The following is a 24,167-nucleotide window of genomic DNA, read 5'->3' on the forward strand; positions in this document are numbered from 1 at the left end:
AAATAAAGATTATTATTATTATTATTATTATTATTATTATTATAAATGTTTTAAGAAGCCTAACCCCAGAAGCTAAAATGCTACCTATAAGAAGAAGTTTCCCCCCCACTCAATAAATACAGTACAGAACAGGAATAAAATGGTAGGAGTCAAAAGGTTAAAAGTCACCATTAAATACACACCACAAATCAATTAATCACACATCAACCTACCAAATATAAAAGGGCCTTGCCTCCCTGTGCATAAAACCATTCACACACTGTTCACACCATAAAATTGACTAAACCCTATTTGGAAACAGTACAATAAATAGGGAACATAATGCTAGGTAAACCTCTTAACATAAAAGCAAACAAGGCAAAACGTTGGATAAGCAAAACATCACATAAGCAAAACAGCAGTGGCTATCACCCCTGCAACAAGTAAAGCCACTGTTAAGGAATAGCATAGAAATGATCAAAACAATTAAAACCAACAATGCTACAGGTTACCTTGGCTGCACGTCACCCTAGCACAGCATGTGCAATGGACACCAACTTCTGCTGGATCATGCTTGCATCGATTATCGCTCCTGGAGAGCATGTGGTAATCTCCTAAAAACAGTCTACAACCAAAACAACCTGATTAAACACGTTGCACTGTTAACAGATCCGATCTACAATCAGCCCGTTGGACATACCTTAAAGGAGAAGCAGGACACAGCTCGATGGAGGGAGATTCACTTCAGACCAGTTACGGCAGTGACCAGCACAGACATTGCTTATCACAACAGCGTCTCCCCAGGTGTTATTTACTGTATATCCATGATTATTTTGACAAATTACTAACCAGGCAGTGTAGGCGTGGCCAACCCGCCGGTTACACATGGTTATAATTCTGTTTACAATTATAATTCTCTTCATTCTCTGGGGTCAGTCTAGCTCAGCAACTATTCTTTTTGATCCAGCTCAATCAACTGTCACTTGCAATTTAAGAAAAAAAACCTTGTTTTCATTCCCTTGAGGGTCATTGTAGCTGATAATAACAACAGTGATGGAGAAATACGTATTCTGTGTTACGGTGATATTTTCTGGGACAGAAAATCTCATACCACTGCAACCCTAGTCACTACTGAATGTTAATTCTGCAAGTTAATGCAAGCTTACAATCTTAAAAGTTTTGGATCATGTAGCTCTCCAGAAATTAGGTGGGTCAAATTTAGAAGCTCCGTGTCCATGACATAATTGACATTTAGGTAAATCAAATCAGCAGGTACACAGTGTTAAAGGACTTTGATTGGGATTGGGGCCCAAACAACTTCATCACAACATCAGTTCTGTTTGTAATTGTCATTATTAAGTTGATGTTGATAAGCTCCTAAATACAGTATGGGCCTGGATTTAGAAATATGCCAAGATGCCAGTCAGACTAAAAATGAAATTTCTCAGTTTAAAGCGACTGAACTGAAAGCAGATGAATTTCTTTTCAGCTGTTAGAGGGTCTAGTGAGATTCAAAACAAGCTGACACCATAAGCTGCTCCTAACTACTCTTTGCCCTCCCATCACGTCTTCTTTCCTAGTGATGATGTAAACTATGGATGCCTGGTTCATCTGGCATCTGTCGGTCACGAGTGGCCATGGATTTGCGCCTTGTAGAGTCACGGTCTGGTTGTGGAGCAGTGTCTGCTGTGACTATGCAGGCCGATGCAGGAATGGCAGTCCCTGCTGCACCAGCAGCACCTGAAAGTAGTGTTCCCGGGTGGAGCTCGCTGGCTCTCATTTCATCTGACGCAAGCTACAACTTCTCCTCTCCTTTGCGCAGGCTGCGGTTTAAGACTTGTCTCCAACAGGAGCAATCCTGGGCCATTTCTTCCCATCTGTCAATGTCCATGTCAACGGCTAAAAAAAACGCAATGCATGCGCATCTCCTTGCCTGGTTACAAACTGTACAAAATGCAGTCTTCAGTCTGAAGCTGGCTTTAGATGACTGACAAATTTGTTGCTTCGCTAGAATGCTCTGGTTACTGCTTACATGACAGACTATTGTTATACAAAGCTCAAATTACTCTGAAATTAAAATCATATTAATTCAATACATAGATAAAATTATGAGCATTCTCTAGGTTGCTAATTTTACCTGAACACAACATCTGAATCAAATAAGACCTGTGGCTGCTTTTAAGACACTCCATCTCAAAAACCAAACTGGTGTTACTTCTGGCTTTCTTTGTCTCACCACTTTGACTCCAGGAAACATAATTGATTATGTGTCTAAGGCCACTGCAAGATGTATCTATACTTATTGTCAAATGAAGTTTAAATCAGTCCACTGCCATGCCATCTTTATTCTTTATTTATCTGATAGTATAAATGATAAGGCATTCAGATGAAAGGCAAGAAGCTCTCGGCCATTCATTAACCAGTCAAGTGGACTGATTTGAACCTTTTCAGATGTCTTTCTACTCAGAGGACTGAGATTTACAGATACAGATACTTTTACATTATTGTTAGGACCATCTACCAAAAAAACTGAATTTTCCAACAGCCAATCAGAGCTCAAGGTAGCGTTAAAACAAACAACTGGCCTACCTATCCAAATTACTGCTTAGTGGTCTTTCTTGATATCCCTCTTTGGAATTAGGTAGTATTTGTTTGCTGCTAACATTGCTCTATGTAGAGTTACTATTGTCTTTCTTGGAGCTGTGGGAGGAAAACGTTTATACGAGGTGGAATATATTTTTTTCCTGGTCATGTTCCTTAGATTATAGGCCTCGTTGGCACTTTGTTCACAGCTGCACAGGGCTTTCAGTTTGGAGAGACAGATGTACACAGTAATGCAGTCCCTGATAGGCAGTGGAACCTTCATTCCAATCAGTGAGTCGGGAGAAACTGTGAAGGACACTTTAGAAGCATGAAAAATATTACAGAAGTTTTTTGGTTACCCTGAATGCCTGACTCCATGCATTACCTCAGGTTTAGATGTGGCCAGTTTAACAGACTAAAGTGGAAATGCTTGGTGTGGCTACATCTACGTAAATGTTTAATAAAAATAGCTGTGGATGAAGTAGAATTAAGTCTGTTCTGGTGTTACTGTAACTCTCAGCTCTTTGGTTCTCCTTGTTTGGCCTTCAGTGGTGCAGAGGTCGTGTAACCATCGAGCCATTGCATGGCAGCTCCTTCCTGAGTCCTGCCATATCCTTCAACCGTGGACAGTGCAAAAAACCTTTGAAGTAGCCCTGAAATTGTTTATAGACATTGGTAATGCATTCTGCCTCCAGTTTGTGCCTGTAGTCAAATTCAACCAAAGTGCTTAGAGGAATGCATTCCCTTGAACTGGCAGTGTACCTGATCTCCTGCTTAGAGATCAGGGTGAACTTGGTGATAGGGTGATCCGCATTTTTTAAGTTCCAATCTGATTCTGATAACACAACCACTGTTACCAACACAGATTCTGATACAAGAACTCCTTCACTGCAATAAAACAATCAACACTGATAAAATATTAAATATGAATAATGATGGATAAGTGCAACCACTAGATGGTCAGAGGCCAAGGACACACATGTCTCCAAGTTACTGCACATTTACAAATCTCCATTTTTGGGCTAGAAATAAACATAGCTTTGGTTTACTATGATTTCACATTTATCATTCAAAATGTAGCCAAAATTAGAGTATTATTAATTTATTATTAATAAAAAAAAATCTGTCCCACCTGTCTTTGTATTGAGGATCCAGTAAAGGGGCAACTGAACAGAGGGGATCATCTACGATCCCTCTTACATATGAGGTCCAAATATAAGTTGTGTAGCTTGTGGCTTTAACATCTTCTAACTGCCGCTAACTGTGATGACACTCGATTTTGTAGTTGGGGTATAGCAGTCTCTGAAATGTATTTTCTGGATGGCAGATTAAACCTGGGCTCTAAGTGCTCCAACAGGCTGTGAAATCTGACAATCAGGCAGTGGTTGCTCATCGAGTATAATGAAATTGAGCAACTTCTCTGTAATTCCTTTAGCCTTTGGGTTGTCTGCTGGAGGTTTTCGTGTTTTTGGAAAGCATCAGTGAGAGTGCCTGGTGGTGTCTTCTCTGCTGGCTAGCATGAACACCTGGTACTCTTTCACGTGAAACCTCTCTATGTGCTTAACTAAATTGGTTGTACTGTACGATGCAGGTGTGCTTTCACCCCTCGGCACACTGGCTTTACAAACATTACAAGTAGTTCTCTTGATTTTCAGCATTTCCAGACTAAAATATCTCCAAACAAATGAAATTTTAGTCAAACCAACAGCTAATGTTATTTGCTCACTGGGTTACAGACTAAAGTTGCTGCAGGTTTATGGTAACATGTGGAATGGAATCTGGATTGGTGACGTGTCTCATGGTACAGTACGTTATGTTCGGTTATGGTGGGAGCGGCCCAGCGGCGCACTGGTTAAGGCTGTCATCTCACAGCAAGAATGTTTGAGCACAGGCCGACCCTTGACCTTTCTGTGCGGAGTTTGCAAGTTCTCCCTGTGCCTGCATGGGTTCTCTCCGGGGACTCCAGCTTCTTCCCACAATCCAAAGACATGCAGCTTAGGTTGACTGGTGACTCTGAATTGCCCATAGGAGTGAGTGTGAATGTGTGCGGCTGACATGTCAGTTCCGTGATAGACTGGCGACCTATCCAGTGTATACCCCACCTCTCACCCACTGTCAGCTGGGATTGGCTCCAGTCCTATATAGATAATGGATGGAGGTTATAGCGGGTTCAGGGTGCAATGCAAGCTCTGGACTGGAATATGGATTAGTAAGTGGATTGGCCCTGTCTGTTCGATGGCCGATGAGTAAATGATGTCAGCATCAGTCCCTGTACCGATATAGAATTGGATTGGGGCCACCTCTAGGTGAAGTGGCTCACTCACTGCCAGATTTGCAGACATGGACACACGTACACTGGTAGTTGGTTGCAAAGAAGCTGAAGTTACCGTAATACTGTGTAGCAGCATACGTACTGGTTGCTCTGTTCTATATATTTCCTCTATATAGTGCACTCTCCCTCCACTCCCCACTCCTCACCTCCCACCATCCTGAGTTGGCTGGTTTCCTCACCTGTCTCATTTTACAGCCTGGCCCACTGATGCAGCACAATCAGCTTCCTCCATGCCGACTTCTCCAGACCTATTCATTGGATAGGGCCATAAGATACCTCACCATAACATCAGCTGCGCTACTCTAAATTCAGCCCCAGCTTCACATCCTAACCCTGATACTGCAAATCAAGAGGTGAAATTTATAGGCATGGCTGTATATGAGAGAAGCAGCAGAAAATGCATGCAGTAGACTAAGTGGTGCCTGGCTTTTTGCGCCACAGTGTATAACACATGATCCCCTCGCTGCTGCATGGCAGCAGCGTTGTAGTGTTGAGTAAATGGAATGATAAGAACTTCCAGTGGATACCACAGATGAATGACTGTTGTGGTTAGCACATTTAGGCCCAAAATAATAAGAGCAGTAAATGATTGCCAGGATGTTTCTTTTCATTCATGTGTTTGTAGAGGAAGTGTTTGAGAACACGCCATGCCACATATACAGTATTGTTCAAAATAATAGCAGTACAATGTGACTAACCAGAATAATCCAGGTTTTTAGTATATTTTTTATTGCTACATGGCAAACAAGTTACCAGTAGGTGCAGTAGATTCTCAGAAAGCAAACAAGACCCAGCATTCATGATATGCACGCTCTTAAGGCTGTGCAATTGGGCAATTAGTTGAAAGGGGTGTGTTAAAAAAATAGCAGTGTGGCATTCAATCAGTGAGGTCATCAATTTTGTGAAATAACAGGTGTGAATCAGGTGGCCCCTATTTAAGGATGAAGCCAGCACTTGTTGAACATGCATTTGAAAGCCTGAGGAAAATGGGTCGTTCAAGACATTGTTCAGAAGAACAGCGTACTTTGATTAAAAAGTTGATTGGAGAGGGGAAAACCTATAAAGAGGTGCAAAAAATTATAGGCTGTTCAGCTAAAATGATCTCCAATGCCTTAAAATGGAGAGCAAAACCAGAGAGACGTGGAAGAAAACGGAAGACAACCATCAAAATGGATCGAAGAATAACCAGAATGGCAAAGGCCCAGCCAATGATCAGCTCCAGGATGATCAAAGACAGTCTGGAGTTACCTGTAAGTACTGTGACAGTTAGAAGACGTCTGTGTGAAGCTAATCTATTTTCAAGAATCCCCCGCAAAGTCCCTCTGTTAAAAAAAAGGCACGTGCAGAAGAGGTTACAATTTGCCAAAGAACACGTCAACTGGCCTAAAGAGAAATGGAGGAACATTTTGTGGACTGATGAGAGTAAAATTGTTCTTTTTGGGTCCAAGGGCTACAGACAGTTTGTGAGACGACCCCCAAACTCTGAATTCAAGCCACAGTACACAGTGAAGACAGTGAAGCATGGTGGTGCAAGCATCATGATATGGGCATGTTTCTCCTACTATGGTGTTGGGCCTATTTATCGCATACCAGGGATCATGGATCAGTTTGCATATGTCAAAATACTTGAAGAGGTCATGTTGCCTTATGCTGAAGAGGACATGCCCTTGAAATGGTTGTTTCAACAAGACAATGACCCCAAACACACTAGTAAACGAGCAAAGTCTTGGTTCCAAACCAACAAAATTAATGTTATGGAGTGGCCAGCCCAATCCCCGGACCTTAATCCAATCGAGGACTTGTGGGGTGATATCAAAAATGCTGTTTCTGAAGCAAAACCAAGAAATGTAAATGAATTGTGGAATGTTGTTAAAGAATCATGGAGTGTAATAACAGCTGAAAGGTGCCACAAGTTGGTTGACTCCATGCCACACAGATGTGAAGCAGTTATAACAAACTGTGGTCATACAACTAAATATTAGTTTAGTGATTCACAGGATTGCTAAATCCTAGAAACAAAAACGTTTGTACAACATAGTTTTGTGTTTGTACAGTCAACGGCAGACACTGCTATTTTTTTGAACACACCCCTTTCAACTAATTGCCCAATTTCACAGCCTTAAGAGCGTGCATATCATGAATGCTGGGTCTTGTTTGCTTTCTGAGAATCTACTGCACCTACTGGTAACTTGTTTGCCATGTAGCAATAAAAAATATACTAAAAACCTGGATTATTCTGGTTAGTCACATTGTACTGCTATTATTTTGAACAATACTGTACACCAAGTCTACTAATAATGACCATTGAATGGAAATCCAAGTAAAATAAATATTTTTATAGCTGCCTGGGACAAACCATACTGCTATATGTAGAAAAAATGCTTTTGTCATCTTTTTGTTATTAGCTAGTCTGTGTCGGTTTGCTTATTGCTCTAGCAGACATTATGGTAGCTAGCTAGTGGTAGCTCTCAGTGCAACAGTATAGAACCAGGCAGCCAATGCAATCTTAAAAGTACTATTTTTAAAGTCCCTGAAAGCTTGGCCTCAAATCTATTTTATTTATATACATGTAATATATTACAGCTCACACACTCAACATGTATCTGTAACAATAAACATTCATGAAACTAATAATAAGTAAAAAAAACATCTTTAGGTAATATTTATTCAAAGTTTAACATGCATTAAAATCCACTGTCATCAGATTCTTTTTCAAATGCTCAAATCAATAATCAGAAGTTTGTGATGTAACTTTTTCCAACTGCCAGCCACGTTAAACCAATGGTAAAACCACAAAAAAGGAAATCACTGATGTAAATTAAAATGTGTTCTTTTGCTCAACTCTTCTTGTAGGGTCCCATCATCAGTTAGAAGCTGAGGGCCTTTAATGTAGCTGTTTTCTCTGAAACATAAAGCTCTATGTACATTTGTTTCACCCTATACTGTATGCCCATCCCAGCATTCATGATTCTCCATCACAGGCTGATGAAGGAAAGACTGTATATAACAGGGCAGTGTCTGGTTTTATATCTAATAAGAGAGGTAGATTGTGGAGAGAAATGGAAACCTGTAAGCTTTTGGAAAGAAGCTGAGAATAACTACGTGTGTTCAGAGCACTTAGAATGCACTGTGAACATGATGTGACCAGGAAATAGATGTCATGTCTACGCTGCTCTGCTAAACTCCAACCTATACTGGTAGTTGTTATATTTAAATGCTTAAGTTTATTTATCATGCTGGTACTTATTCACTTAATCTATTTGATATTAACAGGGGGAAATGGCTCAAAATGTCTTCATTTTCTGATGGTGCAGTGATGTCTAGGTTATGTCTGTGATCCTGCATAGTTGAAATGAAATGTAGTGCGTCACAGTATAAAATGTAAGGCGCTGTAATAGTTTGTGTGATCACTCTGCTGATGGGAGGTTGTCACAGACACATCATCACTGCTGCACTGTTTCATATTTCAGTTGCCAAATATCTTTGTGTTGTGATTACTTTCATTTCTGGCACCATGGCATTGGGTGGGAGATGGGTGCATCTCTAATGAGATCACCAACAAGCCTTATCGCTGTATCATCTAATCAGCAGCTCACTGTTGTTCAGCATTTGGAGAATATTTCTTCTCTTGAGTCTCTTAAAAGTCCCCCTCTCTACTGTTACCAGTTTTCACCTTAGGAGGTCTCTTAGGGGCTAAGATGCATTGTGAATAATTTATTTTAACAATGATCTAATCTTAACATTAAGGGAAAGTTTTTAGAAATGGAATTCCATCACTAAGAATGAGTCTTTGGGCTTAGGAAGCTTTGTGAATACAGGCCCTGATGCCATGATCTTGTCAGAGCAATGTCAGGAACACCCAATAAGCAGCTGTAAACATGTTGTTCATGAACAGTTCCTCAAGCCAGAGGCTTGAACATGATGAGTGGCTCCTCAGCCTTTTCCTTTGTCTAATTTCCACTGGACATTTGTTTATTGATTGTGGTTGGAAAACACAAGTCAGGTCTGAGTAGACAGATGGTGATAGCTCATATAACTAGAGAGAGAGAGAGAGAGAGAGAGAGAGAGAAAGAGAGAGATTTATTTCCAAGAAAGTGTTCCCTATGGTTTCTGCTAGACATTACTACTCACTGCACAGGCTGAATGTCCTGACTTGTTTAAATGACTCTCTTGAAGTCCACTGCTGCTATATTATTTGCTCTGGGGCAGATGTGTTGGTGTCTTAGCAGCTGTACATGAAGGATGCCTGTTTAAATACTTTATTTCAGGTTTTTTAGATTAAGTATAATGAATTTGGTCAGAACACTATTTTGATTAAACAATTAGGTATATGTAATGATGGATGACAGCTCTCACGGATGTGTATAATGTGAGATATTAATTAGTATTCAGTGCAGCCTGTGGGTCATATTATGGTGGAGAAACAAGGGTCCTTTACCATGTGTTCTGCGCTGGTCGGTGCATCTGAACATCTGAGGGCACTGTATGAAGTGATGCCACCTTAGCTACAGTGCTAAAGTTGCTAACACTAGGGCTTGGTATCATTCCAAAATTTGAAATACCACTAGATACCCACTCCTAAACAAAACTTTTTACATACCAGTTTTATAAAATAAATTTTAACAAAAAAAAAAAACCCTTTTCAATTCTTTGGCTTTTTTTGCACTCAAAGCAGTTTCATAACATAGAAAGTAAACCTATTTACCACAGCCTTAAGTTCTGTTAATATTAACATCAAAAAATAAACATGTACTGTAGAAAAGCATTTTTTGATATTCAATGTTGAAGTAATCCGATTGATGCCATAAAAATATTGAAGTTCGATACCTAGCTAGCAGTTGATCAGTCCGCTTCAGAGACTTGGTAGCTGCAGTAGTAAGCACATGTTTTGCCAATTTACAACCTCAAATTAGAAAAAGTTGGGACAGTAAGTAAAATCAATATTAAAACTGAAAATAGTGATGTGTAAATCATCTGTGTCCTGTATCACATTGAAAACAACACAGCGACACATTATTTGATGTGACACCTCATCAGTTTTATTCTTTGTTCAGAAAAAAATAGTGACTTCTATCCTGATACTACAACACATTCCAGAAAAGGTTGGGTCAGCAAAGCATTTACCACAGTGTGATGTTTCCGTTCCTTTTCACAACACTAAAAGACGTTTAGGTACTGAGGACACCAAGTGATGAAATGTGTCAGGTGAAATACTGATTGGTCTGACCACAGTCCACGTTTCCACTGTGTGATGGTCCATCCCAGATGCCTCTGATTCCAGAGCAGTCGACTGTGCTTCTGGACACTGTTGACATAGGGCTTCCTTTTGGCACAGTCCAGTTTTAAGCAGTATTTATGGATGTAACTACATATTGTAGTGCCTGACACAGGTGAGCCAAAGTCATCCTGAGCCCATGTGGTTATATCACTTATAGAAGAGTGACGATTCTTGATGCAGCACCATCTGAGGGATCAGAGACCACGGTCATCCAGTTTAGGATTGGCCCTTTATGCACTGAAATCCCTCCAGATTCTTGAATCTTTTAATTCGGTTCTGTGTAGAATGGATAAGATTTGGGTTTTTTTTCAGCTTTTTTGTGTTGTTCCAATGCAGACAAAAGAAATAAACATGACGATACCAGAGTTTGTGATTCCAAATGCATTCTGGGAAAAGTGATGCGTTATCTGATGATGAGTCTAGACTGAAATTTCTCAGTGGCAGTGGTTTTCCATGACATTTTGTACAGACATCCACCCATCCATGAATCCTAAAAGCTTTAGTGATCCCCACCATTAGTTCAAAATTTGAGTTTTACTAGTACCATGGTTTATGGCCAGATACCTGCAAAAGAGAATGAATTCCCTTAACTGTATTTTGTGTTCAGTATAAATTTGAAAATATGCTAATATGTTGTACTACAGTTGTGATCATGGGCATTATATCTGCTGCTTTGTTGTTATGTGCACATTAACGTTTAGCTCAAAGCACTGCTGTACAACCTCACAGAGCTGCTAGCTTCACTGTGGACTCTTTAGGCTTGTCTCTTGTACTGAATTGACTCCTACAGTAAAATCTGGGGAAAATAGAATAAATCTTTGGTCCTTTTGTGATACACAAAAAATTAGCATTACAAACAAACAAAATATATTTTAGTTTCTGCTGTAACATCTCCATTATCTGCTATTTGACATCTGCAACTTAAGTGTATGCTGTGAATTGCTGCCATTGTTGCCACTGTGAGCACCAAGATTTAAACCTCACCATTTTTTATCAGATGGTGATGATGTTTTTGTGACAGTAAGAATAATAGGCTGTATGATAATGCACTGCTCTTGCTATAGTCATCAATAATTTATGATATATTGTGTAAAAATCTCATTTATTTTTCATTTTGGTTGGCACTTAGCAGAGTGAGCCTGTTGTCACTGCTAGACAGCGCCAGGAACGAGCCAGGGGACTGGCTGAGACAGGGACGGGGATGCTCGAGCATATTCACTGCTTCAAGTGCCAACACAGTCTCAGCTGAAATTTTATACTCAAGAGTGTGTTGTGTACGTGGTAATGCAACACACTTGTCTTGTTTATTTATTGCATCTCACTGAATCATCATGCACACTGCCATTTGTCACCTTGTATAAATACAGAAATGCAGTTTTCTAAGAGGCATCACCATGAAAAGAAGCCTGTCTGCACTGTCACCCAGTTTTATATCGTCAGCTACACTGTCATGCAGAACAGTTTGTCTTTGACACCCCAGGACTTGAAAACAAATATGTTGTGTCACTGGGTTTGTAGGCAACACCACAGTTGTAGCATGTGTTGCAAACTTGGCTTTCAAATATATGAAATATCTTTAATCCATTTGTAACAGAAATTGAGGTATTAGTCAGATTTTCTAATATTCTGCTCTAGTTTAATCTATTTGCATTTTCCTGTCAACCTTGCCCAACTATTGTCCCATTGCCAACATTGTCAAGTGCTCTCCATGTCTCTGTAATGATTTCTGAGATGGCCAGAGGTAACTTTTTTGATTTCAGTGACAACAAAACACCCAAGATCTTTAAGGTTTTGACATAAATAGGGATGTGAGTTAGGGATGTAAAGAAAACCCTGTATATATATTTGTTGTTGTCATAAACCCAGCAATAAACTTTGGCTAGAGTGACTCTGGGATGTCTCACACAGATATATAATTCAGACACAGGAGCAGGTGTTATTGGTGTCTCAAAACCACAAACTGCAAAAATACTCCAGCTGTGTAATGTGCAGACTCACTTCCAAGTTAACTGGTATAACAACAAACTTACATGCTGCTACTAGAACATATCCCTCTGCCACAGCTCAGTAAGGAGCTGCTATCCTGTGAGCCTCAGACAAACTTTGGAGTACATTTTTACACAAAATGAGACTGGTGTATTTCCCTCCTTTATTTTTTACAGCATAGTCGCATTCCATGTGTAAACCTTCAGCGTCATTATGGAGAGTAGGAAACGGTCCAATGACCATGACCTATTCTCATATGGACACATCAAGATTGTTTAAAGACCAACTTGAAAAAGCCAGAACCTGTCCTTTAAGATAACTGCTCTGGATGAAGCTTATTGAGTGTATATAGCTACTTCAATTTTGGCTTCTCCCCTCATTTAGTTAATATTACGGTATATTATCTTCTTAACCAGATGGTGGTTTCAGAGTATTGCTACATTACGTCTAGCAGCAGAGACCCCTCCCCCTCTCCCCCACCTAGCATACACTCTTAGTTGTGTGTGTGTGTGTGTGAGAGAGTGTACCTCAGTGGTTATACTTTGCAATGGTGCCCTCACCTGGGTCTTTGATTGTAAATGAGCTAAACCCTTATGGAGGATGAGCACATCAATTGTGCTTCTCCTCTGTTTTGTGCATTCTTGCTCCCTCTCCACCTCATCAGTTATAAACAGTGAAGTCATACCTTCCAAGGGGCCTGTTTTTATGCTATTTGCGATGATGTCACCAGCAGCCAATCAACACATAGTGCCGCTTGAGGTAGTGTGTGCACATGTGTGTGTGTGAATGAGGTAGGGAGGGATTCACCACTGGGAAAAGCACACTCAGTTATTATCTGGTTCTCTCAGCAAGCACACAAGCACATGTACATCAAATGATGAATCCTACAGTCTTCCTTGTGATATACACAGCCCCTCATCGATGGATATTCTACATATAGTTGATGAGGGTGCTATACTATATGCCGATGTGGAAATTATAGGTCTGTAATTGTAAGGCTATATCCAAGATATTCCTTATTTTGCACTATATTTCAAAAAGTGACTGCAATGCTGTGATGAAATGGTTAATATGTGTTGTGCCTCTCAGCTCTGGCTTTGGGGAAACACAGCTATTTGGTGATTTACATTTCACTTTGAGTCTGTGAGTGTTTTATGCCATTAGTCTGACATTCACGATTAGGCCTAATTATAAGATAAACATCTCTATTGGTACAAAACCCAGACAATTAGCTGCTTTTCATATTGACCTCAGTTCAAGGTGACTGTGACATGCTTTCCTGCAGCCTTCATGGGCATTTGAAAGCTTATGCTGTCAAGTCCAGAAGAATAATTTGAGTTAACACTGTTAAAAATGTATGTGTTGATTTGAATGGATATGCAATTACTATATCAATGACATGTGTTTAGTCTGTTCCACAAGGAACACATTCTGGTGACTGCAAAGTGGAGAAACATCAAACACTGGGATTGAAGCTTATCTGAATGTTATCTTTGGAGTAAATGCTTTAAAAAAAACATTTTTCTATTATTATTTTTTATTTTTTAGCTAGCTGGTCTTCCCTGACCCTTCACTTGCCGTTACATGTAAAATCTTTGCTGAAGGACGTTACAAGTTAGCATCCAGCCCTTTGTTGGTACACCGTAGACTAAGATAGCTCAAACGTTACTGTCTCACTGTTCTATTCTTCTATCATTGATTCTTGTTTACCTTCCTCTTCTTTATTTCCAAGCTCTTCTAGGCCATGCGTTATTGTATTATCCAATTTTTCTCCACTGCAGGAAAACTGAAAGAATGCATCTTTTTTTATATTAATTTATGCTAACTCTGCCATCATGACAGCAAGATTTCTCTTTTGACAGTCACTGAGTATTTTAAAGAATAATTTGGAGAAGAATCTTTTATAAAAAAAACCAAACACTGGGATTGAAGTGCAATTACTATATCAATGGCGGTCTTGTATTCCTTCCTTCAAGCTCAGGTCCTCTACCAGAGGCCTGGGAGCTTGAGGGTCCTGCACAGTATCTTAGCTGTTCCTAGCACTGCACTCTTCTGGACAGAGATCTCAGATGTTGTTCCTGGGATCTGTTGGAGCCACTCTCCCAGTTTGTTCCAACGGGGACCACTGAGCTTGAAGGAAGGAATAAGACTGCCCCAAAGTGGGGCGAGTGGGGAATTTTTATTTTTATTTTTATATGCTACCAGGCATTTAGGCACAACAAAAATGTGCCTGGTGTTTCACTTATACAGTAAGAGGTGACTTTTCCACGTCCTGCTACACTGAGTAAACAACGTTTTAATTAATGTCTTTTTACTTTCATTCATTTTTTTTCTCTCTTATATTTCATTTTAAAAGTGGATGTTTGCTTAACATATTTAGGTACACTCTTTTTGTCACTGCAAATTAACCAGGTTCTCACAGTTGATTGGCTGAAGAGAAGTGCCACTACAGTTCTGGAAGGATGTAGTAGTGTATCATACATGATCATGCCACATTATGCTTTAAATATTTTTGCCACAGCAACCATATTTTCCTTTGTCCTCTACTTGGTGAGCCTTCTTGCATCAGTGTGGTATCTCTGTCATCCATATCAAGATGCTGTTGTGTTAGCTAGGGGTGTGATGATACATTTAGCTCTCGAGACGATGCACGATACTGGGTTCGAAAATGAGGCAAGATGATATTTTAACAATATTTTTAAGAAATCTTCAAATATATATCGAAATATATGACTGGAAAAAGTCTTTTTGCTCAACTGAAAGTCATAAAATGCAAAACAATGCAGGTGCATTTTGTGACGTTTTAACTAGTCATCTTGTAATGAAAGTCACTTCACTTCTGCTTGCTGAGTATGAATTATCATATGCAGTAAAAGACAGAACAATGTGCAGCACTGTAAAATATTTTACCACAAACGCACCTGACTGGGTTCTCTCCTGTATGATTTCACATGAGTCTCTTCAGACCTTATAACTGTGCATGAACTATGCATGAGCTTCTAACTTCTAACTGAAGCTGTGTGTGACTGATGCTACCTTGACCCTCACTGCACTGCACCGGACAATGACATCATCCAGTAAAGGCACTGCACTGACCAGTCAGGTATGGGGGATGATTGGGACGTGGACGGCCACAGGAAGAAAACTCTTGTTTACCTTGTTAGCATGAGCATTCACTGCTATTCACTGTCAAATTTGGGCCACAATTAATGGACCACAATGGCACGCCATGCATTTTCATTAGTACTAGATGTTAAACTGTGTTTTTTAAAATAATAAAAATATTGTCACGTTTTAATATCGCGAGATCTCGTCGCACAAGATGGAGGTGGGTGGTGGTGTCACACCAAATATCAGGTTTTTTTTCAGTTTACCATATTTTGGATGAGGTTAATTTATAAATAAAACTTCATGGCATTATTTGTGAAAGTATCCGCCTTAAGTTATTGTTTCTAAAACCTTTGCAGTGTACTTTATATTCTTATCAAAAATTAAACACCAATATATACTTTATATTGTAAATATGATATTAGAACTGATGCTGTATTGATTGATTTTTACTCCACATGCAGCCATTGCAGATTTGGCAAGTGCTATTAATTATGAATTACGTTTTACACTACTGTTAATGACTTTCTAAACATTTCCTGGACTTCTGTCTAGGCAGCCAATGGTTTGCAAACATCTTCAGCTGGCTGTAGGAACCAGAACCAGTGATTCACCCTTGCAGATGTAACAGATGAAGTTGTGTTAGCTTCTTGAGCTCATATTGCCTTACACTGTTTACATTCAATGACTAGCAAGGCACTGTAGACAGCAGGCTATGATCTGTGTGCAGAAAATCCTATCTGCCTGGATGGCTTCTTTACAGGCCACAGAGGAACAAGCAGCAAGTACATGTGATTAGATGTATCGACTGGTAAAATGCTACCATGCCGGGTTTCTGCTCATAAAGCGATGCTACACAGCAATTAGCCTGGGATTGATGTGGCCATCCAGCAGCTATCCCATAGACACTCAGTTTCATTGGGGTTGCTCCATTACTGAACTAACAGACTGAATTATTTTAGGAAAAGGTTAAAAGTCCAGATATTATCAGCCATCAGGTGCGTTACTGTAACATTTGCCTTTTCAGTTTTTTGTCTGCCCACATTCTTTCAGCCAAATGAAATAGTGACATTCTTTTAAGATAAATCACATCCATGTGCCTACAAGTGCCGGTAATCCTGCTCTTTCCAGCCCACTGGTCTTGACTCTCTATTGCAGTGGTTTTCAAACTTTTTGTGCCCAAGGCCAAAATCTCCAGGCACACTTGTATTCATGTCCATGTAAAATAGCCTTTATACCACATGTTGTCAGCCTGGTAACTCTGTAAACCTTTATTTTTATTTACTTATGACAAACAAAATGAGTGAGTGAGAGAGGAGGGCTAGATCTGGCCTGAGAGGGAGCCACAAAGATGATTAGAGACCAAACTAAGAAGAGAGATACACTGGGAATAAAAACTAATTTGCATATATACACTAGAGTATGCACTGAGTTGGATATAAAACTTTAGTCTAAAATTGTAAACAAAAGCAGTGCATTGAGAATGAAAACTGGTTGACACTAAGTTGAGAAGAAAACATTTAAATGCAATTTAAAACGGAATCAGCATTAAAACATTTGCTATTGTAAATATTGTTTGCGTACTTATAAGCTAATGAGGCATGTCAGTCGGCGCTCACAGACTTTTTGCATCCTTGGTGCTATTGAAGAGAGCGCGTTTGCGGCATCTGGACTTAGCCTGACACCTGCAATTTTTTTGCAAGTGGGGAGGATGAGTGTCTACGCTACCTTGTGAGGTTTCATCTACTTTGCAGTAAGCATTACTAGCATATAACTTTACTCCATCGCCTTATCAGACAGTCTCATAAATAGTCTTGCTTCCTCTGGTGCAGATCTCATGCTCTTAGGCCACATTTCAATCAATGTAGAATGGATGTTTGGTTTCCAAGTGCCTCTTCAGTTTGCTTGGCACCACATTAGCATTAGCTAACTTCTCCCTACAGATCACACACTTGGGCTGAGGACTGTTGACATCCGCAGTCAAGCTGAAGCCATAAGACAGGCAGCTTTGATGATGCTGTCTACTGATAGTTCTATTTCTCTTTCCTAGAGGTGGTTCTTTTAGGCTCGGCCTCTGAATTGGGAAACAATTGGACTCGCCTCATGGCACACCATTTGGGAACCACGACTCTATTGCATTTGTCACTGGCAGTCTGTCATTTTGACTGATGGAAGTTGTAGCTTAGCACATATTTGTGCTATCACACACAAACAATTATAGATGCAGCTATAACACAGACTGTCTGGAAATGAAAACAACTGTCACTTCCCCTGAACTGAAACATGTGCTGTCTCCTGCATTACTAGAATATAATCAAAAAATAATAATAATAAAAAAGTTTCAAACTGGACTAAATGCAATTTAAAGTTTACATATAGCCACTGCCTAATCCTAACTTGTTTTAACAGCATGCAGTGATTGTTTAAATTCACTATGTTTAAAAATGTTTACTAAATAAAATTGAGTTAGAAATCTAAATCACACTCTGAAGGGGCTGTGGTAATTTATTGTGGCACAGCAACTGTAACTCCACAATCATCTGATGTACTATTATTATCCTTGTTAACAACTTTTTTCCCCCAGAAACAGGTGAGATGTTGTACCCAGATTCACAGGAGTCATGTGTGATATTCTGTGGGTATGCACAAACAAAAAGCATAGAACTTATTGTTTATGGACAAAGTAATAGATATTTAAGATGAATATTTGAGAGCAAAGCAAGTTTAATTTTGATGCCTGCTGCCTTAAAAAATGCAGAGTATTGGGTTTGATTATTTCACCCAGATTTAACATAATACAACTTCAAAGAAGCTGCTGGTCTGGTGTTTAAAGACTGGACTAGTTTTCCAGTCTACATGGGCTTCTATTTCTCCCTGTCTCTGAGTCACAGCCTCCAGCTGAGTCCTCTAGACAGCACATCCTCCACACAGCTCTACTTCCTGGGGACTGTCCTGGCAAGCCTCCACTGCTGTTAATCGCTGTCTTATGTCACTGAGTTCAGCAACGTAGAATGACGATTCAGGGTGAGACTGCGCTGACCCCTTGCTTCAGTGAGATTGTGGAAGCCTTAAAAAGAACACAAAATAAACTATTAGTCATTTATGTAGCCTACAAAAGCTATTGCATTGCATAGTTAAAGTAGGGCCTACAAAAAGCTTTGTGTGCACAACTCACACGGATCACTTTCTTGATAATGATAATGATAATCACTTTTATTAGCCAAGTATGTTGCAAACACAAGGAATTTGTCTCCAGTACAGAACTGAGGCAGCCATCTGCAGTGCCAAGTCACACACACACACGCTCACACACACAAACGCACACACACACAGACACACACACACCGGTGTTGGGAGCAACTTGGGGTTGAGTGTCTTGCCCAAGGACAGTTTGACATGTGGACTGGGGAGAACAGGAATTGAACTGCCTCACTTTGTCCTACCTAGGTGGCATCACAGAGGCTGCAGATGTCCTCTGCTTTCTCCTCTGCTTTCTTTTTCTGGTGTGTGCGGAGGACATCTGTGTCTGGAAAACATGGCCAGGCTACATTAGCATGCATCACTGCCAAAACGTTAAGATTTTGTAACTCATCTGCATACAGTATACTCATCATCCAAAACTAAATGAAACATTTTGCTTATCTTTGCTGGAACTTGTTGTGGTTTCTGGGAGAATGTGGGCACTTGCATTATTACAGTTGAAAATATACATTCCACCCAAAGGTTGTGGGCTATTTATCTGCAACCTGGATTGTTACGCTGACTAACTGGAATCTGATTGATTAGGGCTAAACCTGTGGTTTAGGCGAGAATAGAAAATGACATGTCGTACTAATCGAGGGCGCAATGTGAATGTCAACTAAATGAGAAAAAAATTAAAATTTTAATATCATTTTGTGAAATACTCATAACTAAAATGAAATTTTGAAGCAATGTTTTGCTTTTCACCATAATCTGTAGGTCAGGTGTGTAGGCTCAAAGTGGGCTGAGTGTAGGATCACTGACTGAGTTTACCTTCGTGTCCCGTTTCCTCAGGTGCCCGCGGAGTGCGAGAGGAGCCCCAGTTTGTGACAGCACGTGCAGGAGAGAACGTCATCCTGGGATGCGATGTCTCCTACCCCCTGAACGGCCAGCCCTACGTGGTGGAGTGGTTCAAGTATGGAATGCCCATCCCTTTCTTCATTAACTTTCGCTTCTACCCTCCTCATGTGGACCCGGAATATGCTGGTAAGACAGTGACTGCTGTCACATTCAGACTTTAAACAGTAACTTGATACCAGGCTCAAAGACAGTCTCTCATTGCCGTCTGATTGAATGTGTTTTGGGGTCTGGTTAGAACTGGACTCTCTTGCACCTGTAACCACACCCAACAGTGATGCCATAGTATTCTGCAAACAGTTCTGTGCCACTGTATGCAAGGTGAGAAGTACTGAGAATGGCCTTAGTCCAAACAAGTATTTTTATGCCTTACTTTTCTTAAATTTCTCAAATGCTTTGTTCATAGTTTGACTCTTAATTGTTTAGTTTACCACACAAAATAATCCCCGTTCAATCAGAATGGGTTTTGCAAATAAATGTGTATTAAAGGTGATGTTTGGCCTCTAGACTCTCTGCTAGAGTGACCTCACTTAACAGTCAACTAGTCAAAGCCTCAGTTTTCTGATTGTTCATGCAACCACTGATGCTACTGCCTATGATGGTTTCTCTTTCCACCACCACAGCATCCACCTGTTCTTTCTTTCTTCTCTTGCCTTGTGCATTATGTACATGTACAGGAATTGTCATGAACACCAGAACACTAAATGGCAAATGGACGTGCACTTATATATCACTTTTCTACATACAGCAGTATTTGCCTAGTGGCCACCAGGAGCAACCTGGGGTTCAGGATCTTGCTCGAGGACGCTTTGACATGTGGACTGGAGAAACTGGGGATTGGTAGTTAGGATTCTGCAGTTAGGAGAAAACCTGCTCTCCCTCCTGAAACACAGAATAACACTGACATATGACATTGCAAACATATACATTGGCCCAAGTAATGACACAGTCTGTCAAACTGTTGCAGCTATTACAATAACAACATTTTCCATAGAGAATTATTTTATTCGTGATATTAAGCTTTGTGAAACCAGATACTATGCTCACCAGAGCATCACACTGAGTCAGTTAATGTCCATACATTCTGATTCACAGAATCACATTCTGGTCATTCTTGAAGATGTTTTATTCACTCTGTTTTGTTAAGGTAGGTTTTAAAACAAAAGGCATTAAGTCATTAACTTCTTGACAGTGCTTTCTTCGCTCAGCGGTGTGCTGTTATAGATTGTTATAAATATGTTTACTAACTAATGTAGACTGCTTTAATGAGATGACCTTGCCTTTGGAGGCAGCAGCTCTTTCTACCTCACATTATTTATGTGTTGTGCTCAGGGTGAAGAATACTGGGGAGGTAAGAGGGATTTCCCCTTTGTCTGCTTTGGATTTCCTTTCCTCTGATCATAACATTTCAGCATTATCATGCATATCATTGTAAATATAGTACATCTAATAATATTCATAATATGATCCAAATTTGAGCTTTGCCAGTGTGTAGAGGAGTTGTTGCAAGTAGCATATACAGTGTACAAACATTTAATAATCTAAAGAGTTAAACTGCAGTTCCCTTCTGATTATTATATGCAACCCTGTCTCCTAGATATTACAGTGTGCTCAAATACTACTAAACTGTTCTACAAGTTATGTTGTGGTACTAAGAATGAAATGCTACAGAATAAAATGAACAGCAGTGGAGGTGGTTGGTTTGGAGGTAGACACACCAAGCGCACTACACTACTGTCACAGCAAAGACTAGAGTTCATATCCATGGTCCCTTTTGCAGTTAGATTTATGTAACTATCACAGTATCGGTCCTGTTATGTTCCGGACCTGAGCTGTAATTCACTAACCAGTCTCCAGATGTCCCTGGACTTCCTTTTGATTCTGCCCTGCAAATCTGTCTCTCTCTGCTTTTTTGGTTACCAGGGGCCTCATTTATAAAACTGGGTGTAGGATCCATACTAAAAATGTACATACACACTAAACAGAAAAGGCGTACACCACAAAATTCAGATATATAAAACCGTGCATATACACGCTTCCATGCAATTTCCCTTTATAGAGAATGTGAAGGTACATCACGTCATGTTGAAAGTTGGGATGGGAGCACCATCTTAGTAGGGGGTGCTGTATTTACCTCCATACATTCTTGATAGCAGACTTAAAGATCCTGTCAATGAAAGCGACAGGCTGAAAAATGACTCTGCACCCTGATTGCAGCTCCACTCAACTCTCAGTTTGGGAGCTTAAGCTAGCTAGCAGCTGTTGGCAGATAACACATTGCAGAAGAATCCATTTTTGTCCTGTCTGTGCTCAACCTGAACACTACAGTGGGTGTTTGGATGTAGTTAAAGCATTTGCTAATAAATATAGCTGTATGGGCAGGGTCTGAAATTAAGCTTTTGACTCACCGGCCAGGTGAAAAACTCCACTGGCCAAACTTTGTTTTCACTGGTCAAAATAATGAATTGACTTTTTGGGATACATGCACATTTGCTTCAGCATTTCATTGAGATAAAAAGGTATTATGTTGACTACAAATGCAAAGAGGCCAAAGTAAAATCTGAAGCAAAATTATTTTAATATATCAATCGTAAATTCATTTAATTCATTTTTGAATTAAAATTTAAAAGCCACAATACAACTAAAGAAGTCCTGAATGCAAAATTCTATTTTCTGGTTTTGAGATGTGTGTAACCCACACACTCCTATTTTAATCATTCCAGGTGACCACACTGCCCATTTTTATCACACGTGTATTTTTAGTGTATTTTTAGGCTTGGGTGTTGGGCGCAGAATGGGGGTGTCCTATCTGAAAATGGCGTTAGTATACTTTTATTACGTGTGCTACACATTTACCCTTCAGTGTGGTGGGTAGTCTTCGGAGATACTCACCAAATGGAAAATCTACCTTGGCACTTGGCAGTTGTTAATTTTGGACCTTGTATTTATTGTTTTTATTCACTTATAGATGTATGTAGTGTATATATCTATGACTTGATAATGAGCGTGGTACTTCCAAAATGTGGCATTTACCCCAAATTCAACAGGGCATGAGGACAACTTTACATTCTCTATTAATCGCTGTCAATTGGAGAATGCGCGCACTTTGGTGAGCTGCATATTCCGCCCATAACACTCCCAAGACCATTTATGGTCAATGCAAAACATGAATGGACACTGAAATACACACTGTTCCTGTGGAGGCAGTGCTACAAACAAAACAGATATTAAGAGGCTGATCACAGAAGGTGTTATTACAAAAAACAAAACAATCCCCAAATTAAGCAAAGTGTTCAGACTCACAGATGAATGTCAAACATTTTGCTGAAGTCAGTCAGAATATTTTTACCCTGTTGTATTGCTGCTTTTACTTAAGTAAAGGATCTGAGAAGCAATGGTTCTAAATGTACCTTAAAGGAACCTCAGGGTAACTGATTACTGAGAGAGGTGAGAGAGAGAGGTGAGCCAGCCATGTTTGTGTGTCCCAACGCCTCCTCCACTTTAGCTTTCTCATCTTCATACAAGTTGTGTCTTGGTTACAATGGTGGCTCTTGAAGGCAATTCATACGTGCAGTCTTTGGATGAGATGCAAATTATGTCATTCTCGTCCTTAAGCAGTGTTAATCATTCTGCAAGCTGCAGCCACCCATTTAGCTATCACTGTTGAAAGTTTTCTGCTTGTAGAGTTGTCCAGGCAGCTCCGTTGTCCTGCCTTTGGCGAGGGGGAGCTGCTTCAGCTGTGTGCTTGGCCAGCAAGTGATATTTGAGACTCAATGTACCCCGGTGGTAACTCAGTTCACATCAACAGTAAATGCAAGTAACTTTGGTCTTGTCGACAGAAACATCTGGCAGGGCTTGGAAGCTGAAGGTGGCATTCAAAAGATCCTTTTATTTTTCATTTCTGCTGCTGCATCACTTCCTGATTTCCCAAATTATGGAGCGGGCTGAGGGTCATAATCATAGAATGTGTGTGCATTAATCACGCATCAAAAAATTTTTTGGTGTTAAAAGGAATTTGCGTTAATGAGTTATTATTGCAGTAATTTTGACAGCCCTAGTTTTACGTAACAACATTTTACTTATGATTTATTGACACCGGAAACTTTGAATATGTGAATATTTGTGTTAGAAGAAGAGCAGTTTAATCTTTACATGCTTAGGCTATGAAATGTAGAAAATAAGACTGAACCCTAGGTTCAGTGTGTTAGCTGAGACAGAAATGGCTAAAGAATATGAGGAAAACAATTTTTTTGCAGTACCTGAACTTGTGGTTGCTGCCATTACATGCCAATTCCAACTCTCACATAAGCACGTAGATGTCTTATTCTTCAGTGCACTATAAGTGAAAATCAAGGTTAATCCTATCTCCCATAGGAGAAAACTGTCTTTGATTAAAGGAATTGCTCCATAGGCACCCAACAGCACAATAAAACGCACTGAACAGGAACATTAAATGAGAACACATGTAAACATTAGCCTGAGATAAAATAAGAAAATCATTCAGTTTGGTAAAAACTACAAGAATTCTTGGCTTACACCTGAAAGCACACACACCTTGGCAAATAAAAATGGATCTCACTTTACAGTACATGGATCTCAGTGAAAACAGTACCTCCCTACTCTTGTGTCTATCAGGAGTTGTCCACTAATGAGTTTAACTGAATGACTGCATCTCGAAGGACCCCTCTGCCAAGCTCCTAAAGTTTGCTGATGATACAGCGGTCATTGGTCTCATCCGAGACGGTGACGAGTCAGCCTACAGACGAGAGGTTGAGCAGCTGGTCCTGTGGTGTAGCTGCAACA

General features: G+C 39.9%; 1 protein-coding gene across 1 annotated transcript in view; it reads left to right on the top strand.

Moving 5' to 3' along the window:
- Nucleotides 1-24,167, top strand: part of LOC109967660 (protein turtle homolog B-like) — a 169,072-nt gene that overhangs the window by 25,467 nt on the left and 119,438 nt on the right. Inside the window, 1 exon segment of the mRNA XM_020613396.1 lies at nucleotides 19,302-19,493. Coding sequence (XP_020469052.1) covers nucleotides 19,302-19,493 — 192 coding nt within the window.

Source organism: Monopterus albus, unplaced genomic scaffold, assembly GCF_001952655.1.
Source record: "Monopterus albus unplaced genomic scaffold, M_albus_1.0 scaffold134.1, whole genome shotgun sequence".
In the NCBI taxonomy this organism is placed as follows: domain Eukaryota; kingdom Metazoa; phylum Chordata; class Actinopteri; order Synbranchiformes; family Synbranchidae; genus Monopterus; species Monopterus albus.